General features: G+C 45.0%; 1 protein-coding gene across 2 annotated transcripts in view; it reads left to right on the forward strand.

Annotated features, from left to right (window-relative positions):
* The window catches only part of Tbc1d22a (TBC1 domain family member 22A), a 286,880-nt gene that overhangs the window by 137,976 nt on the left and 129,218 nt on the right, over positions 1-19,686 (forward strand). For both annotated transcript variants that reach the window (XM_051189573.1, XM_051189571.1), the window contains one exon: positions 8,249-8,358. In XM_051189573.1, coding sequence (XP_051045530.1) covers positions 8,249-8,358 — 110 coding nt within the window. The remainder of the gene's footprint in view (positions 1-8,248; positions 8,359-19,686) is intronic.

Genomic DNA, 19,686 nt, shown 5'->3' on the forward strand with positions numbered 1-19,686 from the left:
GTCATGTTAGTTGAGGCAGGTAGAGCTGCCCGTTGAGGTTAGCACCATTCTCTGGGTAGGGAATCCTCAACTGCATAGGAATGGAGAAAGGGAGTTGAGCACCAGCATGCATTCACTGCACTCTTCTGACTATGGGTACGGTCTGAACAGCTGCTTGTAGCCTCTGCTGCTTTCATTTTTCCACCATGGTGGGTGCCCTGTGAACACTCCTGACAGCCTATGCTCTGAGAGTCTTTCCCAGAGACCTCAGTGGATTTTGTCAACTCCTCCCCCGACAAACTCTTCTTGGCCTTCTTAGGGCTTAGGTCTATGCTTGGAGTTGTCCTTGTGGGTTCCAAAAATTGGCTTATTCCTTGCATTGGGCAGACGCCATTTTAACTGAAATGAATCTCCTAGAGTGGGTGAGCAGTACATCTTATGGATCGGTTGGTTTTGCTTCATGGCTTTAGCTGGCTTCTTTCCTACATGGCTGTTTCAGGTGTTTTCTTTATTCTCAGGTGGCCTACTGCCATGCATTTCTTAGCGAGAAATAACTCTTTGTAGATTATTGTTATGAGCCATTGGCCCATAATAAATTTGTTGGACTTTCCCTTTTACAACCACTTATAGGTTTTTACATGATACAGCAGCTCTGTTTTTCCAGCTGCCTCCCTGACTTGCCCCTGAGGGTGTGTGGTAAGCAGCACAGCTTTCCCAAAGCCTGCACTACATTCTTGTTTGTGTGCAATGAAACAAGCAAGGTCCCTAAACAACCCGCCGAGATGGCTTTAGTCCCAGGGGAAGACATCCTGGTGTGGAATGAACAAAACCTTCTCTTTCCTTGGAGGCTGACTGACCAAGGATTCGGGATTCAGGGTTGCCCACCTGCTTCATTCACAATCTGAACCAGAGCTGTTTAGCTGATTGATATGAAGACCTGACTATCTGTCATAGGTTATTTCTGAGTATATTAGATAAAGAGATAAGTCAATTTAATAGACTGATTTATGATCAGTTTGTATTCTTAGAAAATTCATTCTCTGTAGGTTCCCAGAGCTGAGAGAGGGGGATGTTTGCACAATCTCCTAATTGGAATACAGCGTCAGAAAGAAGGTCTTAGCTGGAAGTCCTCGACACTTTTCCTCATTAAGGAATAACTGAGGATCCACATCTCTTAATAACATGTTCAGGTAGGCATCCTGTGAGGTGACAGAGTGCTGAGCCTGCTCTCAGCTGCACACATTGTGACTTAATGACCCATGGGGTCCATGGATTTTCTGCTGTCCTATGGTATGTGGCAGGAAGAGCAGGGTTGGGGGTTGAAGGACTCCTCTGCTGGAACAGTTAAGATCCCCAGGGACATACGAGCACCTTGCTTTCCCGAGAAACCACACCTATGATTTTCAAAGGCAAACTCGGCTTTTTAACAATTGCACCTTTTGAGGCTTTCAAAATAGCAAAATTGTTCTCTATCTCCTGAGAGAACTGAGTCTTCTTCAGGAGGTGGCTAGGGTGACTTAAGAGGCATGCTGGAAGAAATGCTTGCTTCCTTCAATTTGAGTAAGTTCCTTTTTATTGTAGTATTGTTTGTGCCATCATTGGCATACTCAAATTAAGTTTTGATGCACTGCCTTCAGTTCAGTAATAGCCTGAGTGTTTCTGTAGCTGAGAAACAGGGCTGGTGCTTAGTTCTCATTCTTCAAGGAATAGTTTTTCTCATTATGTTTGTAATTACCCATTCCTCCTAGACCACAAGCTCTTTGAAGGAAGTCTGTTTATTCCCTTGTCATGCATTTAATGAGCTTCTACTCGGTGCTAGATACTGTTGTAGGTGTTAGAGACATAGGCCTTGGGTACTCTTCTGTGACGAGGGTCAGTGGCAGGAAGGTGAAAGCAGAGGTGGGAGATAGTGCTGTGGCATATGCTGTGTGGGGCCACTGCAGGCTATGTCCAATCCTTTGTAGTGGGCATTGTGATTGGAATTGACCTGTTCCCCTGCATAGCTGCTGACTGTAGTGGGCCATACTCATCTGTGCTGCAGTGGGCACTGCCCTATGGCTTTTGCCCACCTTAGGAGTGTTGTTTCTTTCTCTGGACTGTCTTACTGGTTGTTAAGTTGGGCTGACTCCCAATTTTCTGTCTCTGATGATAGAGATTTACACGGGTCAGCTCAGAGCTTAGTGTCTGGGTTCTACAAGTCTCACCCCTTATCCACCTCAGTATCACCTTCCCTTCCACCATGAGCTTAATATGGGCAAACATCCACACTGGATAAGCAAGCACTTCTGTACTTCTGTCTCTGTCTCACCTGCTTCCTCCTTCCAGGTTCTTTATTGGTTGACATCCCTATAATGAGCAGCCAATAAACACTGAGTTCAGAGGGAAGTGAAGGAGCAGTGTACCCCTCTTCTTTTAGACATTAGGGTGCCCTTGCTTCACCTTCTCCCTTCCTAGCCCATTTTCTTGCTAGTGCTTCAAGCTTATGATAAAACCAGTTAACCAGTTACTGCTTTAGCAAATAGTTTTTTGTTGTTGTTTGTTGTTGTTGTTTTGTTTTTTTTTTTAATAAAAATGCCTATTCTGGGTGGTATTATAATCTAAGAGTTCAGGCAGGTTAAAAGAGTGCTATGGCTTCTTTTCTTTTCTTTAAGAACAAAAATGACATCACAGGCCCATCAAGAAGTGCCCTTCTTCATGTGCTTTGTGCTTACAACATCTCTAGCAATCTGCATCACAGATCAACCCATTTTCTGAGTCTTGGTTTACTGCTTGTGTAGTTTGTGAGATTGGTCTGGGCTTTGCAGGGCATGTGGGGGGGAGGGGAACAGAGTTGTGCTGCCTTGGAAAGGGGGTGCTGACTCTCATCACCTGAGACTCTCTTCCAGGCCACTGAACAGTTGGTCATGGATATGGGCTGGCTCACCCACCTCACTCTTGTCTTGTGGTTCTTGTCTGTTAACACCCCGCTCTCCAACCCTAGGCTTGTGCTATGGCCCTCACGGGTGGTGGCTGAAGGTTTCAGCTGTGGAGTAGAGTGGGAGGTTTATTCTCCAACCTTGAATTGAACATTATTTATGTTAGAATTAAACATTCTCACTGCAAAGCCAATTTGATCACAGTGTTAGTTGTTTTTGCTGAACCAGGGTTTTGTGAATTTATAGTGGCGCTACCCTTACCAAAGCAGGACCCTTTCTTTGAGACAGAACCCAAATCTACGTAATTAAGAGGTAAAATCTCTATCACTGAAGTGTCAGGGTTTCAAATTTAAAACTCCCAAGTTGGGAAATGTGAAGATTAGATCCATAGAGCAATTCCAGCTTGCTTATAAAGAACAGAATATTTTTGATTACTAGTTAAGCTCCTAATTATGTGAAGAGGTTTATTGCAGGGTTTGTGCAGTATAGGTGATTAGTGTTGTCATGACAACAGCCTTTCCCTCCTTCCTGCCTCCAGGAGCTTGCTATCTGCCAGGTGCTGGCTTTTTACCTACAGCCTGGCATACCAGACATCTGTACTAGTGTTGGAGGATCTTTTGACAGGAGGGGAGCCATATAAACTGGAGTCATTTTCCACTTTTCTTGTCACAACTCTCTGTTACTCCAACTGATATGAGTGAGACCCTAGCTCTAGTCACTGCTTCATTTTACAAGGTAAAGTTCTAGTGTTCAGGTGCCCTGGCCATTCCACATCCTAATGTCCCTGGAGGCAGTAGAGGCCTATGAAGGAAGGGAGGCCTAGTCACCCAGAAGACCCTAACGTAGGGTGATGTCATGGTGTCAGTTCTTTGCCTGAGTGACAGCCCATGTGCTGGTTGTTTGACAGCTTCTATTACTAAGTCCTACATTTTAAGTTGTAGCTATATAAGTGGGTTCAGTTAACTGTTGTAGAAGCTTCTTCACTCAATATCAAGCCAGAGGCCAAAAAGTATCAGAGAGTCAGGTGAAATGTGGAGGGAGCTCCCAGGATTTACATCAGGACCTGACCCTTCTTTGTCCCTCTCCTGAGCTCATCACTTCCCTGTAGGCCCCTGGTCTGTGGCCTCATAGGTGCTCTCTCACTAAATGAGTTGAGTGTATGCAAACAGGCTCTAGCACAAACTCAGAATAAAGACTCGGTGGCTAGCAGGTGACAGATGTTGTTACTGCCTGGTCTGCCATCCTGGACAGTCAGCCCTCATCACTGGACTGTTACCATTTTGAGCCTGCCTTACTCCCTGCTCCTTTTTGTTTCTGGGTGTGGGACTGAAAATTCTGTTCTTTGCTTCTCTAGCATAGCTTTCGGATATTGCAAAGCCACATTTATGTACCTGTGTGCTTGCCTCCTGTCCAAGTGTCTTAGATTATTCTCTCATCTGTCCACCTCCTCACCACCCACTACTTCCCACCTTCTTCATTTCCCCTGCAGCTGTCTGTCTACCCACACATCCGTGCAGACTTTGGGGATGGTTAGGGCTTCCCTCCAGTGCTGTCTCCCTCGGATAGCACTGGCCTTGCCCACTGAATGTCATCAGTTTCTTCACCTAATCGTTTTGGCCACAGGTGCCCTGCACACATCCCAGTCATGCTGCTCTTGGCAACCGGGAAAGATGAGCTGTTCTGACAGCCCCAACAGCATCATCTTATTCCTTCTGAGACTGGCTTTTATTCTACCCTGGACCCTTCTGCAGAAGAGGAAGAATGGTCCAGCTCCCTGTGTGCCCTGTGAGCCATGGGCCTCCTACTGATACCTGCAGTGTAAATGGAGTTGTTGACAACATGAGGTTATTTTCAGATTGACTTTGTACCTAGTACCATGTCAAGTGTTTCCAAAGCAGCTCATTTAACTTACCCTAAAGCCTTTCCATGATCTAAGGATCCAGGTCACTTTGAATCTGATGTCTGTGCTTCATTCTGTGACTTAGGAATCTCAGACCTTTTGTCCTGGCTGCAGGAGATACTTCTCTGCTTCCACCAGGTACTCTGAGGTAACTTGTATACCCTGTTAAACATCTGGCTGCTTTGGGGATTCTTTGTTCCCATGGTATAGGGCTCAGGGTCTGGGTCCTGAGTGGAGGTAAGACATTGAGATCTTGGAGAAGAGAAGGGTAGTTTACTCTAGACTGGTGTCCATTCTAGTTTATAATTAACTGGAAGAGCAAGAACTTGACACCTGTCAGATTTCAGATGAAAAACACTTAATAATTTGTTAGTTCCAAAGTCACCTCAGAGAGTCCCTAAAGTGCTCAGCCCTATTATCATGGGTCCCTGAGTCCAGTCCTGGGCTAATGTTGTGTATAACCTCCCTCTCTGAGTCCAGAGATACTATGCATCACCCACCTTCTACCATAGCTATCTGATTCTAGACAACTTGTAGAGCAGTGTGTGTAGATGGCCCAGGGAGGAAACAGTGGTCACTAAACCCTAAGGACAGCCTTGGCCCTGAGCTGGCCCACTGTTTGGCTAGTGCATTTTCACGTAGGCCCTGCCCTCCAGCTGGTGAATGTCCAGGTCAGCTTTCCTACCCTGTCTTTACCTTTGTGTTGATAGCTCTTCCTTCTGAAATATGTTTCTTCCTTAGAACTCCAGGGTTGTTTGGGATTCCTCACTGTTGACATTGTCTTTTCTTATCTGTCATCTTTGCTGAATCAAATTTTCTTCTTATGGGTGGGATGGCTGCAGGGGAGTATTTGCTGGTTGGAGAACTAAGCCCTTGTACATCAATGCTAACTCCCTAGTTGTGGATGTCCCACCAATAGTCCATTCAGCTCCCATCATGGGCTTTCCTAGTGGCCCCAACTCCAGTTCCCTCCAACTCGACCTTTTGACATCCTTCCTACCCTATGGTAACACTCTGTGGAGCATGTGTTTATTGGAGTTAGATGTATGGACTGAGGGGACTCACATACCCCTTGTGTTTGTCCTCTGCCTGCTTCTTAGAGTCACTAGGTCAGCATATCAGCTCCCAGTACATGGAAGGGGAGTCAGATCATCTAGTCTTGCTTATGGTGCTATCCAGGCCATGTCTCCTGGGGTGGTCAGCATCCTGTTCTCTTTGGGGGTGAGCTCTCCGGGTGGCCTTGGCAGTCTGTACTGGGTTCTGAATCTGTACCCACAGCCTGAATCTTCCAATGTGCCTGTGTCGTGTCTCTATCCTTGCCTATCTACAGTATATGAGCCTGACATGGAGGCCAGGGTATTTATCTTATTCTAACAGTGAGGGCAAGTCTGATTCTCTTGGCGTTTAGAAGACAAATCGGCAGAGGGCTTCTTGGAGTTAAATGCCATTACTTCATTACATTGAAGAGTAACAAATGACCTGCTGTGAGAAATGACACCCAGAATAGGCTGCTGACATTTCCTTGGATAAAATAGTAAGCTGGCTAAACAGACTAAGAAATATTGAGGCTTCTGCCCGCCCCATGCAGTGTCCCTTTCATGCAGAGCCCAGGCTGTGTGTGCTAGCCCAGCTGCTTCTGTGAACCTGTGCAGTTTGAGAGGAAGGAGTCTTCTCACTCTTTCCCCTTTATTATGCCCAAGGAAATGTCCCCATACTTGAAAAGCCCCTGAAAAAGAATATGTCAGTAGAAAACATCTCAGAAGATGTCCTCCGACTGTGGTTGTTGATTCAGTCAGTGTCCTGAGACTGGGAAATAAAATGAGCCCTGCTCCTAGGCTCCCAGGATGGGAATCAGACCTCAGGTCTCTGCAGCTTGGGGGACTGGGGAGAGAACACCTTGCTCACAGAATCACTGAGGGGCTGTATCAGAGGGTGTGCTGTGCCAGCAGGGTTCCCAGATCAGAAGTTTTCCAGAACTAGGCTTCTGAGGGCAGACCATAGGAGAGGATTCTTGCATCCCTGCAGACCAGTAGGTCACAGAACTGCCATAGAGTGTGACTGTCACAAAGCAACTCAGGAGGGTCAGGTGAGATGCTATAGCTATGCCTGTCAATCTGACCTGTATCCAAGGGAAGGGAGAAAGTTGATAACCAAACATGTCTCTTAGGGTGGTGAATCCATTGGGTCTAGCACGACATGAGTGTCGGGACAGCATCCTTAAGTCACTGATCTCAGTTCTTTCTGCCACCTGGGCTGTTCTGGCCCCCAACATATATTTTCCTTTAATGAATTAACTTCTTGGTGGATATTGCCATCCTGCTTAGCTCTGTGCCCAGGGCTTGGGCTGAAGTGTTAGTTCCCATGTAGACGGTTACTTCCATTACCCTATAATTGAGACAATCTCTGGTTTGCCAGCTGAGGGAGGTTGCTTAGCCACGATCAAGAAAGAAGTCCTGGACAGTCTCCAGCATGTAGATACCCAGGAAACATACCTGGGCACAGAGTTAAGCAGATTGAGGGCTTCTCAAATGTTAGCCTATTTCTTCTGCATTGCTGTTTCTCTGTATGTGACAGGCTGTTAGAGAACCTGACAATGGGAATAGATTTGTGGTCGGTTACCTGAGTGGGTGTGTCTGAAGAATGGTGGGCGGGGGTGGGAAAATGATAAATAAATTGTTGATAATTGTTAGCCGTTTTGTTAGCATTGCTGGGCTTTGCTTAAACTTTCTAAATGTGTCTGGTCAAAAATGTTTCCTTCTTAAAGAACATTTTCTTTATAAAGATGCACATGTGTCTGCAAATAAAATGACAAAATGGGTGGTCAATTTTTAAAAATTGTTTATGAGCATTTTCCTGAGTGGTAGTCCTTTTAAGAGTCTAAAATGAGTTTGCTCAAATATCTGATGAATCATTTCAGTTAGGCATCTGTTGTCTCTGCTTTCAGAAGGAAATGATTTCCAGCACCATTGTGTTCTCTGAAGGTCATCTGGATCTTTGCCTTCTGGGGTGTTAGGTGCTAGCACAGAAGTTTTTACCCAGAGAAGTTTGGAAAGCTCTTCCTCAGAAACTGTAGTCTAGAGGAATTATTGCTGAATGGATATGCAAATCTATTAGAAGCAGAGTTTTTAAAACTGATGGAGAAACTTTCAGATCTGTTAGGGCTTAGCAGTATATGGTAGGTTTTCTCTTTTTAGAATATGAGATGTCTGAGAAGTAATAATTTACAATATATTGAGTATGCTAATTAATTGGAGTATATTTAGTATATTAATTATCTGCAACTAATTAGGTATTAAAATAGAGAACCATTAAGTGATGAGGTGTGAGGCTCATGAGCCATTTATTCAACACGATGAAAAACGTGGTGGAGGGGGCTGGTGTGCATGCGGACGGCTGCATTCCCCATTTGTTTATTTCACATGGTTGATTGCTCCTCCATGCTTGTTCTGCACAGACCAGGAGGACATGGATGAGGTCGACGTCTCCAGTGTGCCTGCAGAGGTGCTTCGCAACATTGAGGCTGACACCTATTGGTGCATGAGCAAGCTGCTGGATGGCATTCAGGTGAGCCTGAGTCTCCAGAGGTTTGGGAGGCTCTAGACAAGATGCTGCAGTCCAAGTGTAGGAAGGCCACTGGGCTACATTCCACTAGCTGGCTTCTGAATTGAAGGTGTCTACCTGAAAAAGCATATACTCCCTAGGGTCAGAAGGCATGAAACGGGTCATACATGCTCCTGGTCCTGGGGATAGTCATTGTGTCCTGTCAAGTATTCCAGTAGGAAGGTGTGTATGGAGTTTGATCCCCATGCTCTGGTCTCACCATTGCCTTTTCCTATATACTTTAGCTTTCAGCACCACTGTGGGCACTGGGCCCTGAGTCTTTGGCCAACTACTGGACACCTACCCTTTAAAGGGCATCAGATACAGGCAGCATCTCTAGACTGTACCTTCTAGGCCTATGAGCAGCCCATAGTCCTTCCAGCTTTGGTGGCATGGGTCTGTATGCATGGGTCACTCTCACTGTGCCTGGTCCATGGAGAGACTCCAGCTATTAGAGTCCTGGGTACCTGGGCATCATGGTAGGGACATTGTTGATTTCCATGGAAACTAGGGTTAGTGGCTTGGATGTTCACAGAAAATCCCATGACAGCTTGATTTTATGTAAACAGTGTTTGTGTGTGCACTGTCCACTTCCTGCACAGTGCCTGGAAGGTACTTCATTGGCTGGTGAATTAAGGATGGGGACAAGAGCTGGGTGACTTGTATAGCGATGGTTGAAGTTAGCAGACAAGTCCCTAGCCCTGTGGAATGTTAGGGTTGGTTTTGGCCCATAATTCCTTTCCTAAACACCTCCTTTGTACCTGGCACTATGTTCTGTCCTTGAGCAAGGCATGAGGCATACCCAGAGGACCACACTGTGGGCTGGAGTCCAGGTATTTCAGTACTGTGTACAGAGGTGGAAAGTACAGGCTCCCAGGATTGAGTGTGGCAAAAGGAGATCCATAGGAGGACAAGGATTTTTGTTGACAGGAGAGGGAAGGTTAGAGTGGAGTTTAACTGTCATGAGGGACCAAATTCCCAAGATTCTCTCTAGTAGCCACTTGTAGAAGCTATGCAAAGAAGGCCATGGCATGTGTCATGCCAGCTAAGGTGGAGTCTTAGTCCCCTGGGCATCAGAAAGACAGCTGGGCCACAGTGGCTCTCATCTTTCTGAGTAGGTGTCTCTGCTGAAGAGATCTTTGCTCATCTACTGGACCTGAAAGCCAAATAAAGCTTCAGAAAATGTATGGCTTAGACACTGAGGCTTAATCTGAAGGGATCAGCCAAGTGGTATGTCAAGGAGACCTGGGTTTACATTGCTTTCCATACCTGAGGCGAATGGGGTGAAATTAGCATCCTCTTGTGTAACTGAAGAGCAGAAACCTCCTCTTTACTGCTGATCCAGATGGCCCTTGACTTACTTTGTTTCTTGTAAAGACAAATGTGCCCACTAGAGACATGTTTTGGCCCAAGCATCAATTCATCACTTCCCTCCTTTGTTAATGTTTTCATATTTTTTATTCCTTCAGAATTTAGCCTTTCCTTGTTAAGAGAAGGGATTGAACCATAATGTAAAAGTTTATAAATTATCATTGTTGAGTCTCTGATTGTGAGCGATGGGACTTGTGCCATTTAAATCCAAGATTATCTGGCTTCTGTTTGTAAATAAGATCGCTGTACAACGGAATCAATGCTGGCCTTTCATTTTTCACCTGAGCTTTGTTGTCGGGCAAAGGGTTTATTGACAGGGCTGACAAGCAGAAGGCATGCACTCTGGCGCCTGTGTTTACAGCATGTTTGCAGGTCAGTGGTAGCTATCTGTCTTTCCCTCAAGTGGCTGGGATTGATTCCATGTAAGCCTCATGTGAGCCACAGTTGAAGGCTCTCTATTTCACCATTTGGGATTTGGGATCTTGACTGTATTTCTTGTGCCTAAGGCAATCCCAAGAGACTTGAGACTTTGGGCCCTTCCATGCAAGAGCTAGGTGTCATTTTAGATAAGCCTGTGAGGGTATAAGCTTGGTTAAAATACAAACTTGAATGAACCTTGGCTATCCCCCAAGGGCCTGCATGGCCCTGCCCTTTACTAGTAGTGGCTTGTCTCTTAGCCTACTTCCCTCTCCTGGTCATGCCTCTCTCCTCCATTCTTTGATTTGTCAGAATGTTCTGCCTAAATATCCATTTTCTGTGTCTGGATTGGAATCCCTCAGAGAGCAGTTTTGATTTTGTTGAATGCAGATGTTCCTGGCTGTCCTTTACCCGTATGTCTCCAGTATTTGTCTAAGGCTAGGTTGACTTATCAAAGTGTGTTAGCCATCTTCACACTTCCTATGGGGCTTCCAGAGACTCATGGTTCCAGACTGTGAACCAAACTACCAAACTAGGGCCTCAGGCTTTGTGGTTAATAGGCAGTGACTTTAGGGATGAAAATGGGAGTTGGGTGTATCTCCAACATGAGGGTACTGCACCTTGTACCAGATTCAAGGCCATACCTATGCATCAGGTGGGAGTTCAGAGCGACAGGTCACTGCCTCAGGTTATACAGCCTGTGAAGGAGCCCATATCTGGACTCCCATGGCTCCCATGGCTTCTGCTTGGCTGAAGTAAATAGAGTGAGTTATTTTGCAGGGCAGGTTCTAAAGCAGTGGTTCTCAACCTTCCCAATTCAGAGACCCTTTAATAGAGTTCCTCATGTTGTGGTGGCCCCCAACCATAAAATTATTTTTCATTGCTACTTTTGAATTATAATTTTGCTACTGTTATGAATTGTCTTGTAAATATTTTTGGAGACTGGTTTTCCAGAGGGGTTGAGATCTAGAGGGTAGGAACCACATCCATCCATCTTTTTTTTTTTTTTTTTTTTTTTTGGTTTTGAATACTTGAGATAGCTGTAGCTATGTTTGGCTCATTGTGGTCCTCAGTTGGAGATTTTGTGCCCACAAAGGAGTAAAGGAGTGCGTGCGTGCGTGTGTGTGTTTGTGTTTCTTTTTGTTTTTTTGAGACAAGATTTCAGGATTTCTCTATGTAAACAGTCCTGGCTATTCTGGAACTCACTCTTGTACACCAGGCTGCCCTCTAATGCAGAGATCTGCCTGCCTTTGCCTCCCAAGTGCTGGGATTAATGGAGTGCACCACCACTGTGCAGCTAAGTTTTGGTAATTGATCTGCTAACTAACTATTAATTTCTCCAGAGTATGATGAGCATGCCTGTGCAGGTGGTAAGGGTAACTATGATGGATGTGACCAACACTGCCCTTCTGGCCCAGACTTGAAGCCCAGGAGCTAGTTAGGAGACAGGGTAGCAGTAGAGGTAATCAGAGAGTATTGGCCCAGGAAGATGGCAGACTTTGGAAAAACTGCTCCCCCTGCAGTTGCCTGGAAATGCTGGATGTCCATGTGCAGAACATATGTGACCTGCTTTGGTGGATTGTTAGCAGTAAAGGCAGTCCTTCAGAAAGAAAATGCTGGCCTGCTAGCAGTCAGCCAGTGCATTTGAGGAGAGTCTGCAGATGCACTGTGGCCTAGGTTTTACTGCCCTAGAAGTTATTGAGTAAAAGAAAGCCAGCACTATCCTGGGAGATCTGAGTGGCAGGGGTGTGCAGAGCAGAGCTTCCCCATGCCCACATGTTTCAGTGTCAGAGGTTTGCCATGTTGATTAGACAATCACCAGTCACATTCCTTAGCTTCGTTCCTTCCATCTCAGCCCCACAATAGTGAATGATGATCTTCCAAAGTCCAAATTCTTTACTTGGAAGTTGAAATGTTGTTCTTGGTAACAATCACTATTATCTGAAATGATAGAGTAACTGTTCATTGTGGGGAAAATAACTGGGAAGGTCACAGCTTTGCATAGCCAGTTTGCCTTTGAAAGTGATGATTCTTGACGGTGGTGTCCTGTTTAGTTCATAGCTGCAGTAGCCATGTGGAACTTTCCTGGAGGATAGCTTAGCTGCCTCCATACACAAGGCTTTTCCTGCCCTCCATCCTACCTCAAAATGTTGGAAAGGTGCTTTTTCTAGACAGAGCTTGAACACTGTCAATAGTAAAATTAGACTTGATTTTAATGTAGCAGTTAAATAAGATTCCTGCTTCATGAGGGGTGTTCTTCAGCGAGACTGCCTTTTGTTTGAAGTCACAGGGCTTTGGGAATACACTGACCACCGGCAAGGGTTGAGGATGCTGCCTGGATTCTTCCTCATGTTCTGGTGTATACTCAGTCAGCTGTGTTTTTCAGTGCAAATGTTAGCACAATGAAAAAGGTCATTTGTGTCCCAATATTGTTCTGAAATTGGCTTTGGTCTATCAGAAAACTTGAAAGGGTCTTAGGGACCCCAGCAGTTGGCTGATCATTGAAGACTTTTGCGTGAGACCCAGGCATTCTGAAACCAGGCACACTGCCCCAGAAGATGAGCTTGGAGACAGTATGGAGTGATCTGGGTCAGGTTCCTGACAGAGAGGACTAGAGTGTGTGAAAAAAAAAAAAAAAAAAAAAGATACAGAAATTTGCAATCAGTGACCTTGCACAAGCTGAAGGCTCATGCCACCAAGCTTATTAAGAAAGTACAGCATCTTTTATACTGTTTGCAGGGGGGAAATGATACAGAATAAGTGGGAAGCTATCATACAATAGGATGAAGTCAGCAGGAAGCTAATCCATCAATGTTGGACAAGGAGAACATAGGATATCTCAAGTTCATCATAGACTGAGCACACAGCAGCCCCAAACCATTACTGGCCTTGCCAAGCATGTTCCTGGGTTAGGCAAGAAACTGCATTCCTCTTTCATACATCAAGGTCTTAGGGAAAGCCTTAGGTGATCCTGGCTCCCAACAACAGAGTAGGCAGTGGACCTATGTGGCAGGGAACTCCAATACCACTGTTGTCAGGGATGGGAGCCCTAATACACTGACTGAAAGAGCCATGGTATGTCTATGTTTAAAATGTGAAGGGTGGAGGTACAGTCTGCAACCAGAATACAACTCCGATGACTATGGACAAATTAACTGGAACTTCTGCCAGCCAGATTATAGTCATCACATTCTGCAATCACTAGACATAACCAGAGAGGATTAGGGGATTGAATGAGGGTCTGAGGAGACAAAAGGGTGGGAGCAAACCCAGGCAGAGGGAATCTCTGAAGGGAAGATAGCACTAAGAAGATGGAGTTTGTTTTGTTTGTGAAGCACCACACCCACCTTGCCCTTTCAATCTTAAGTTAATAAATAAAGCAAATCTGGAGAGAGGGATCAAGTCAAACCCATACATCTGTGAGGTGAAAGATGTGGGACACACACTGTAAGAGGTACTCTCAGAGAAAGGGCAGGTGGTAGATGAAAAAGGAGTTGGAAGTAGAAAGCCACAGAAATAGCAGAGGCAGGAGAAAGATAAGAGACTGCCAAAGTAGATTGGATTGAAAACTGAGAGCCAGCTGTGCACTGCTTAGGACAGTCACACCAAACACAATGGTGCAGGGTGCAGATGATAGAATGGGTGGGAAAATGCAGGCATTAACCCTATCATCCTAGATTGTAGCATATTGAGATTTTGGTCCCTGTGGTCTGGTTACTGCTCAGCTACCTCTCAGGAGTCATGGTGAGAGGATAAGAACTCATCTGTTGGGGCGGGGCTGAAGATAGGGCTCCCTCTAAGAACTTCCCAGATGACCACTCAGGGAGTTCGCAGCCATCTGTAACTCTAGCTCCAGGGGATCCCATGCCCCCTTTTGGTCTCCTTGCTCCCCCCCCCATATTAAAACAACAGCAACATGAAAGTTGGACATGATGGCATACACTTGTAACCCCTACATTTAGGAAGCAGAGTTCAAGGCCAGCCTGACAGCCTGATCTACATAGTGAGTTCCAGGCCAGCCAAGGCTACATAGTGTCTTTGAGACATACCCTGTCTCAAAGAACAAAACTGAGAGAGAGAGAGAGAGAGAGAGAGAGAGAGAGAGAGAGAGAGAGAGAGAGAGAGAGAGAGAGAGAAGATGAAAATGTAAGCAGATAAGCAGTCTAGCTGGGAAGAGGAAGGACATCTCAGAAGTATGTGTGTTGGGTAGGGTAATACATGTGTGCAAGAGATATAGTTTAAAAAGAGCTTTCTGGGCCCAGTTTTCTAATTTTGTTTTAAAACAGGATTTTCCCGTATAGCTCAGGCTAGCCGGGAACTTGTGATCCTCCTGCCTCAGCTCTATTTCTGACTCACAGGTTATCTGTTAATGCTGCTGAGTGTCTGTAGCTTCCTTTGGGGGATAACTTTGTGGTGTAGACCAAAGAAATATTTATGGAGGGTTTCTGCTGACTCAATGATTCTCTACGATGGATTGTGTGCAGACAGGTGCAGGCTGGGAATTGACCTCCACGGAGTCCCAACTCTTTGCTGTCCTGGAGGCCAGGTCCGGGCTGCCAGCATCTTTCTGTGGCTCTAAGGGGATTATTCTTGTGCTTTTGCCAGTTTGTTCATTTCCCTAACAGCACTCATGCCAGGGTTTGTCGGCTGGCCATTACTTCCTGAATTACAGCTCCGTACTTGCCTACCCTGAAGTCATACTATTACTCTTGGACTCATTACTTAGCAGGACAGCTTCTTTGAGGAGAAAAGAACCGTTGCCTTTTATAATTAGTCATTTACATTTCCTTTCCTTGGGGAAGAATTATTCAATCTGAGAACTGGTTGGTGGCTTGGCAGAATAGGAATGGGAGGGAAAGTGGCTCCATTATCCTGGAACTTGTTGGTGAGAAGGCCACCAGAGAAGGCTTTGTCCTGAAGAGGGCATTGTCCTGGTGTGGAAGATAGCCTTCAAGTAGAGCTATGGTGACCCTCAAGAGTAAGCTCAGACAGCTGGGACTTCAAACTGTCATCGTCCCAGGGATCTGACTCCTGCTTATCAGTTCAAGGGAAGGAGAACTAGGGAGGGCCACTGTGCTTAGATAAGAGCTCCAAGCTAGCTTTTGTGGACATTGAGGACAGCAGTTTGCAGGAGACCCTACTGGCTTGGGAGTGAGTAGATAGAGCCCTTGCCAACATGGGAGTCCTGGACCTCACTCACATACCCACTGATGCTGGCTCTGTGTGCTAAAGATTCACAGATGTGATTTTAGAGTTTTGGTCAATAAAATAGAGGCATATTAAACTGACAAACATTCTCCTGTAACTGGGCTACAAAGATTCATTAAGAAATGAGGAGTAAAGCAATTTAAAAAATAAACTTAAAGAAATTTTGAAATGTCATTGAGAAACATACAAATCCGTATTCTTGCCTGAACAAAAAGGTTCTCCTTGAAGCCACCAAGCTTTCCCTTTCTTGAGTATGTCTGTCAGCCATTCTCCTGCTGGAGAAGCCTGGAAGTCTCCATGTTGGCTGCTGTAATGTTTCTGTGAATGCCCAGCTCATGCCTTCTCACTGACATACTCCAGAGTCCTTGCCTAGGAGTGGCTGGGTCTCTGTGTACAACGATGTTGAGTGTTCATAAGAAAAACCCAAAGTTCTTCACGAAACCGACTCTACCACATCAGGTACTCATCAACCATGCCTGTTAATCCCTTCTGTTCTGACATCAGAATGCTAGTTCTTCAATACTATACTTTCTCCTTGCCTTTCATTTATGCTTCACAGTCATCCTTTGTTAAGACATGTATCTGGAGTGCACTCTCTCCTAGTCCTGGCACAGTAGCTCATCTTCCAGATAGTGCCTTCTAATGAACAGAAATCTCTTAGTTTTGATAAAATCATTTTGGGGTTATGTATTATTTTCTGTGTCCTGACTGAAAATCCTTGGTCAACATGGGATGGCTTCTGTTTTCCTTCTAGAGAAGTCCTGGCTGCAGGAGCATGAGATGGCTGGTCATATCATACCCACAATTAGAAAGCAGAGAGTAATGAGTGCATGTACACTGAGCTTTGTCTATGTTATATAGTTCAGGATACCTGCCCAGGGTTCAGTTCCATCCACAGTTAAGATGGGACCTCCCATAGCAACATAATCAAGACCTCCCAGACATGGTCAGAGGCCAACCTTCACTTAGATAATCCCTCATAGATGTGCCCAAGGGACTGTCTCCTAGAAGACTCTAGATTCTGTAAGGTCAACAACTAAGCCTAGCTATTGCATCTCACTATTTTCCTTGTAAGTCTGTATATGCTATGAGGAGAGGGTAAGGCTTGTATCTGTGTAGGCTGTGTAGTGACTACAGCACCATTTATTGAGTTTTGTTTCTATTCTGCACTAGATTGCTTTGGCATCTCTGTTGAATCTAACTGTCTTAGTGTCTGTTTCTGGACTTGGTTCCTGTGTATCAGTGGACTACTGCTGGGCCTTCGTGCCACTCATCCCACCCATTCTTTATAGCTACTGAAGCATTTCTTCAACTTTGTTCTTTCAAGAAATTGTCCTGAAGTTTTTTAGTTCTTTGCATATAGTTTATTCTTACCCTGTTACTTCCTTAAAAACAAAACAAGTATGATAGGATTTTCAATGGGACAGTTGTGAAACTATTAGTTTTTATTTATGAATTGATACTATTTGCAACATAAAGTTTCCCAGTTCGTGAACCTGGTATAGTTTTAAGTAATTTTCATTGTATTTTTTTGTTGTTGTTGATCGTATATTGTTAAATTTATTTCTGACTGGGGGTTTTTACTATTGTTTTAAATAGTTTATGTCCACTGGTATTTTATTTCTCTCTACTGTATGTATGATAACAACTGGGATTTACAACTGACATGGGTTTCCAGCCATTATTTCTGTACATTAAATTGCTCTCAAGTTTCTTGTTTGTGTTCATAGTACTTTGGGTCTGGGTTTCAGTCAGTGCAGGATGTGCACTGTTCATCTGTTATCCAGGTTGAGAAGATGTGAAGTCTTGCTTTCAGTGAATGCCAAAGCTTTATTCACCTAGAATTTGTCTGTCAGTGAATTTCTACTCTGTACTTGTAGTTTGGGGGACTGTTTTGCAGTGTTTGGGTAAGAATAATAACTAGAGCAATAGTTATTAGTAGGGTCTTGTGCTTTCTGTTCATTTGTAACTGCATCTTTTCTAAACTGGCTCCAGGAACCTTTGAAAATGAACCAGCTTGACAACCCCTTGCTTCCAGTTCTTAATGGGTCATGTATCCCCAGAGAAGATCATGCCCATTGGGCCAAGCTGTCCTAATACAGTTGGCTATCAGGTGAAATTCCCACAATACTAGCTGATTTCTTTTTTTCTTTTTTTTTTTTTTAACACCCTCCTTTTTTTATTTATATATAATAGTTACATCATCCCCTCTAGACCCCTCCCATCTTACTCCCTCATTCCTTTTCAAACTCAAGGCCTTTCATTTTTTATCTGTCTAGGTGTGTGTGTGTGTGTGTGTGTGTGTGTGTGTGTGTGTGTGTGCGTGCGTGTGTGAGAGAGAGAGAGGGAGGGAGGGAGAGAGAGAAAGGGAGAGTCCATTTAGTATTGTTTATATGCTTATGTTTTTAGGGCTGACCCCTTGGGGTTGGTTAACCAATCAGGGTGTCCATCTCTGGGGAGAGCTAACTCTCACCCTGTAAGCAGTCTTTCATTGCCTGCAGCTCTTCATCTAGGAATGGGGCTACATGAGATCTCCCTCATCCACGCTGGTATGTCACCTGGTGTTGTCATTGTTTGGGTCTTGTTTTAGGGAGCTGTAATATTAGGATTTCATGGGGATAGCTTCATATCTAGATATGACTGTGTCATATCTAGAAGACACAGTCTCTCAGAAACCTCTCCTGGTCCCCTGGCTCTTTCGGTCTTTCAACAACCTCCTCAACAGTATTCCCCAAGCCTTAGGTGTGGGGGTTGTGTTGTATTTGTATCAGTTGGGATTGGGTACCACAGCCACTTGTTTTCTTCACTTTACCTGGCTGTAGCCTTTTGTAGTTGTTTCTGTCTGCTGAGGAAAGACACTTCTTGATGAGGGGAGGCAGCTGCTCTTGTCTGAAGTTCTGGAAGTCTAGGTTCACACTCCAGATGGAGAGAATGTGTGCTCTTCCACATGGGAGAGGTTTGTGTCATCGCCAGATCACACTGCTTGATGTGCTGCCCTAGTCTCCTGTCCTGTTGGTGCTGTCTGCTTTCCCTGGGTTCCTGAGGACGTCTGAGGTTTCCAGCTCTAGAAGGGGCGGGCACCTCTTTCTTCTTTGACTTTGTCAGACTCCATCACATAACTTGAATCTTAGTGTTAGATGTGCACTTGGGAGCCACTGTGCTATTTTGGCAGATAGGTTTGTCACAGATTGTCTCCTGTTACGACAGCTTGTTTCTGGTCATGGATCCATCATGAGTCCATTTTTGTCTGATGGTCCCAAACACTTGCATCTCCTTGGGTTGTGTTGGGCCTCTTCTCTCCCCTCACTCCTGACTGTGTGGATGTTATTGAAAGTGTTCCTCTTGTAGACAACTCGCACTTGGCATTGGTTTTCTTGCCTCTTGATGCTCAGTGAAAAGTACTGTATGGCTGGGATTGCTAGTAATGAAATTCTTTCCTTCCTTCCTTCCTTCCTTCCTTCCTTCCTTCCTTCCTTCCTTCCTCCCTCCCTCTCCCTCTCCCTCTCCCTCCCTCCCTCCCTCTCTCCCTCCCTTCCTTCCTTCCTTCCTTCCTTCCTTCTTTTCTTTCTTCTCTCCCTCCCTTCCTCTCTCCCTGCCTCCTTCCCCCCCCCTTTTGAGGCAGGGTCTCACTATGTAGCTCTGGCTGTCCTGGAACTTACTATGTAGATCAGGCTGGCCTTGAACTCAGAGATTCACCTGCCTCTGCCTCCCATGTTCTCAGATTAAAGGTGTGTACCACTGTGCCTGACATCTAGTAATTCGTTATTATTATTATTTTTTTTTGCTTCATTTTCTACTTTTTTTAAATGGCTGTTTTAGAGTACCTTCAGATAAAAGGTAACACTGGGGAGTTCCCCTGTAGTCTCCTCTCTCTCTCCCTGCCTCCACAGCTGTACTTCCCCTGTTCTAACTGTTTGCACTAGTGTAGCACACTTGTGACTGACAGGCCAATATTAATATATCATGATCAACTCAAGCTCATACTTTAATTAAGCTCTCCCACATTGCTATAAACTCTGGGTTTGGCAGATGCCTAACAACATGTGCTGTACATTAGTCCTTGGTAGACAATCCATGTGCCATCTGTTCATCCTCCTCACCTTCCACTGGAACCTGGTCCCTATGGTTTTGCCTTTGTCAGAATGCCACGTGGTTGGAAGGGTGGCCTTTCCATATTGGCATTGCACATCCTGTTATTTTGTCTCTATCCATAGCTGTCTGTCCTCTATCCAATGGTGATTCTGTTTTGACCACTCTGCCCTGTCTTACTGGACCCAGTATTGTCACACCACCTTA

The sequence above is a fragment of the Phodopus roborovskii genome, unplaced genomic scaffold (assembly GCF_943737965.1).
Source record: "Phodopus roborovskii unplaced genomic scaffold, PHOROB, whole genome shotgun sequence".
Taxonomy (NCBI): Eukaryota; Metazoa; Chordata; class Mammalia; order Rodentia; family Cricetidae; genus Phodopus; species Phodopus roborovskii.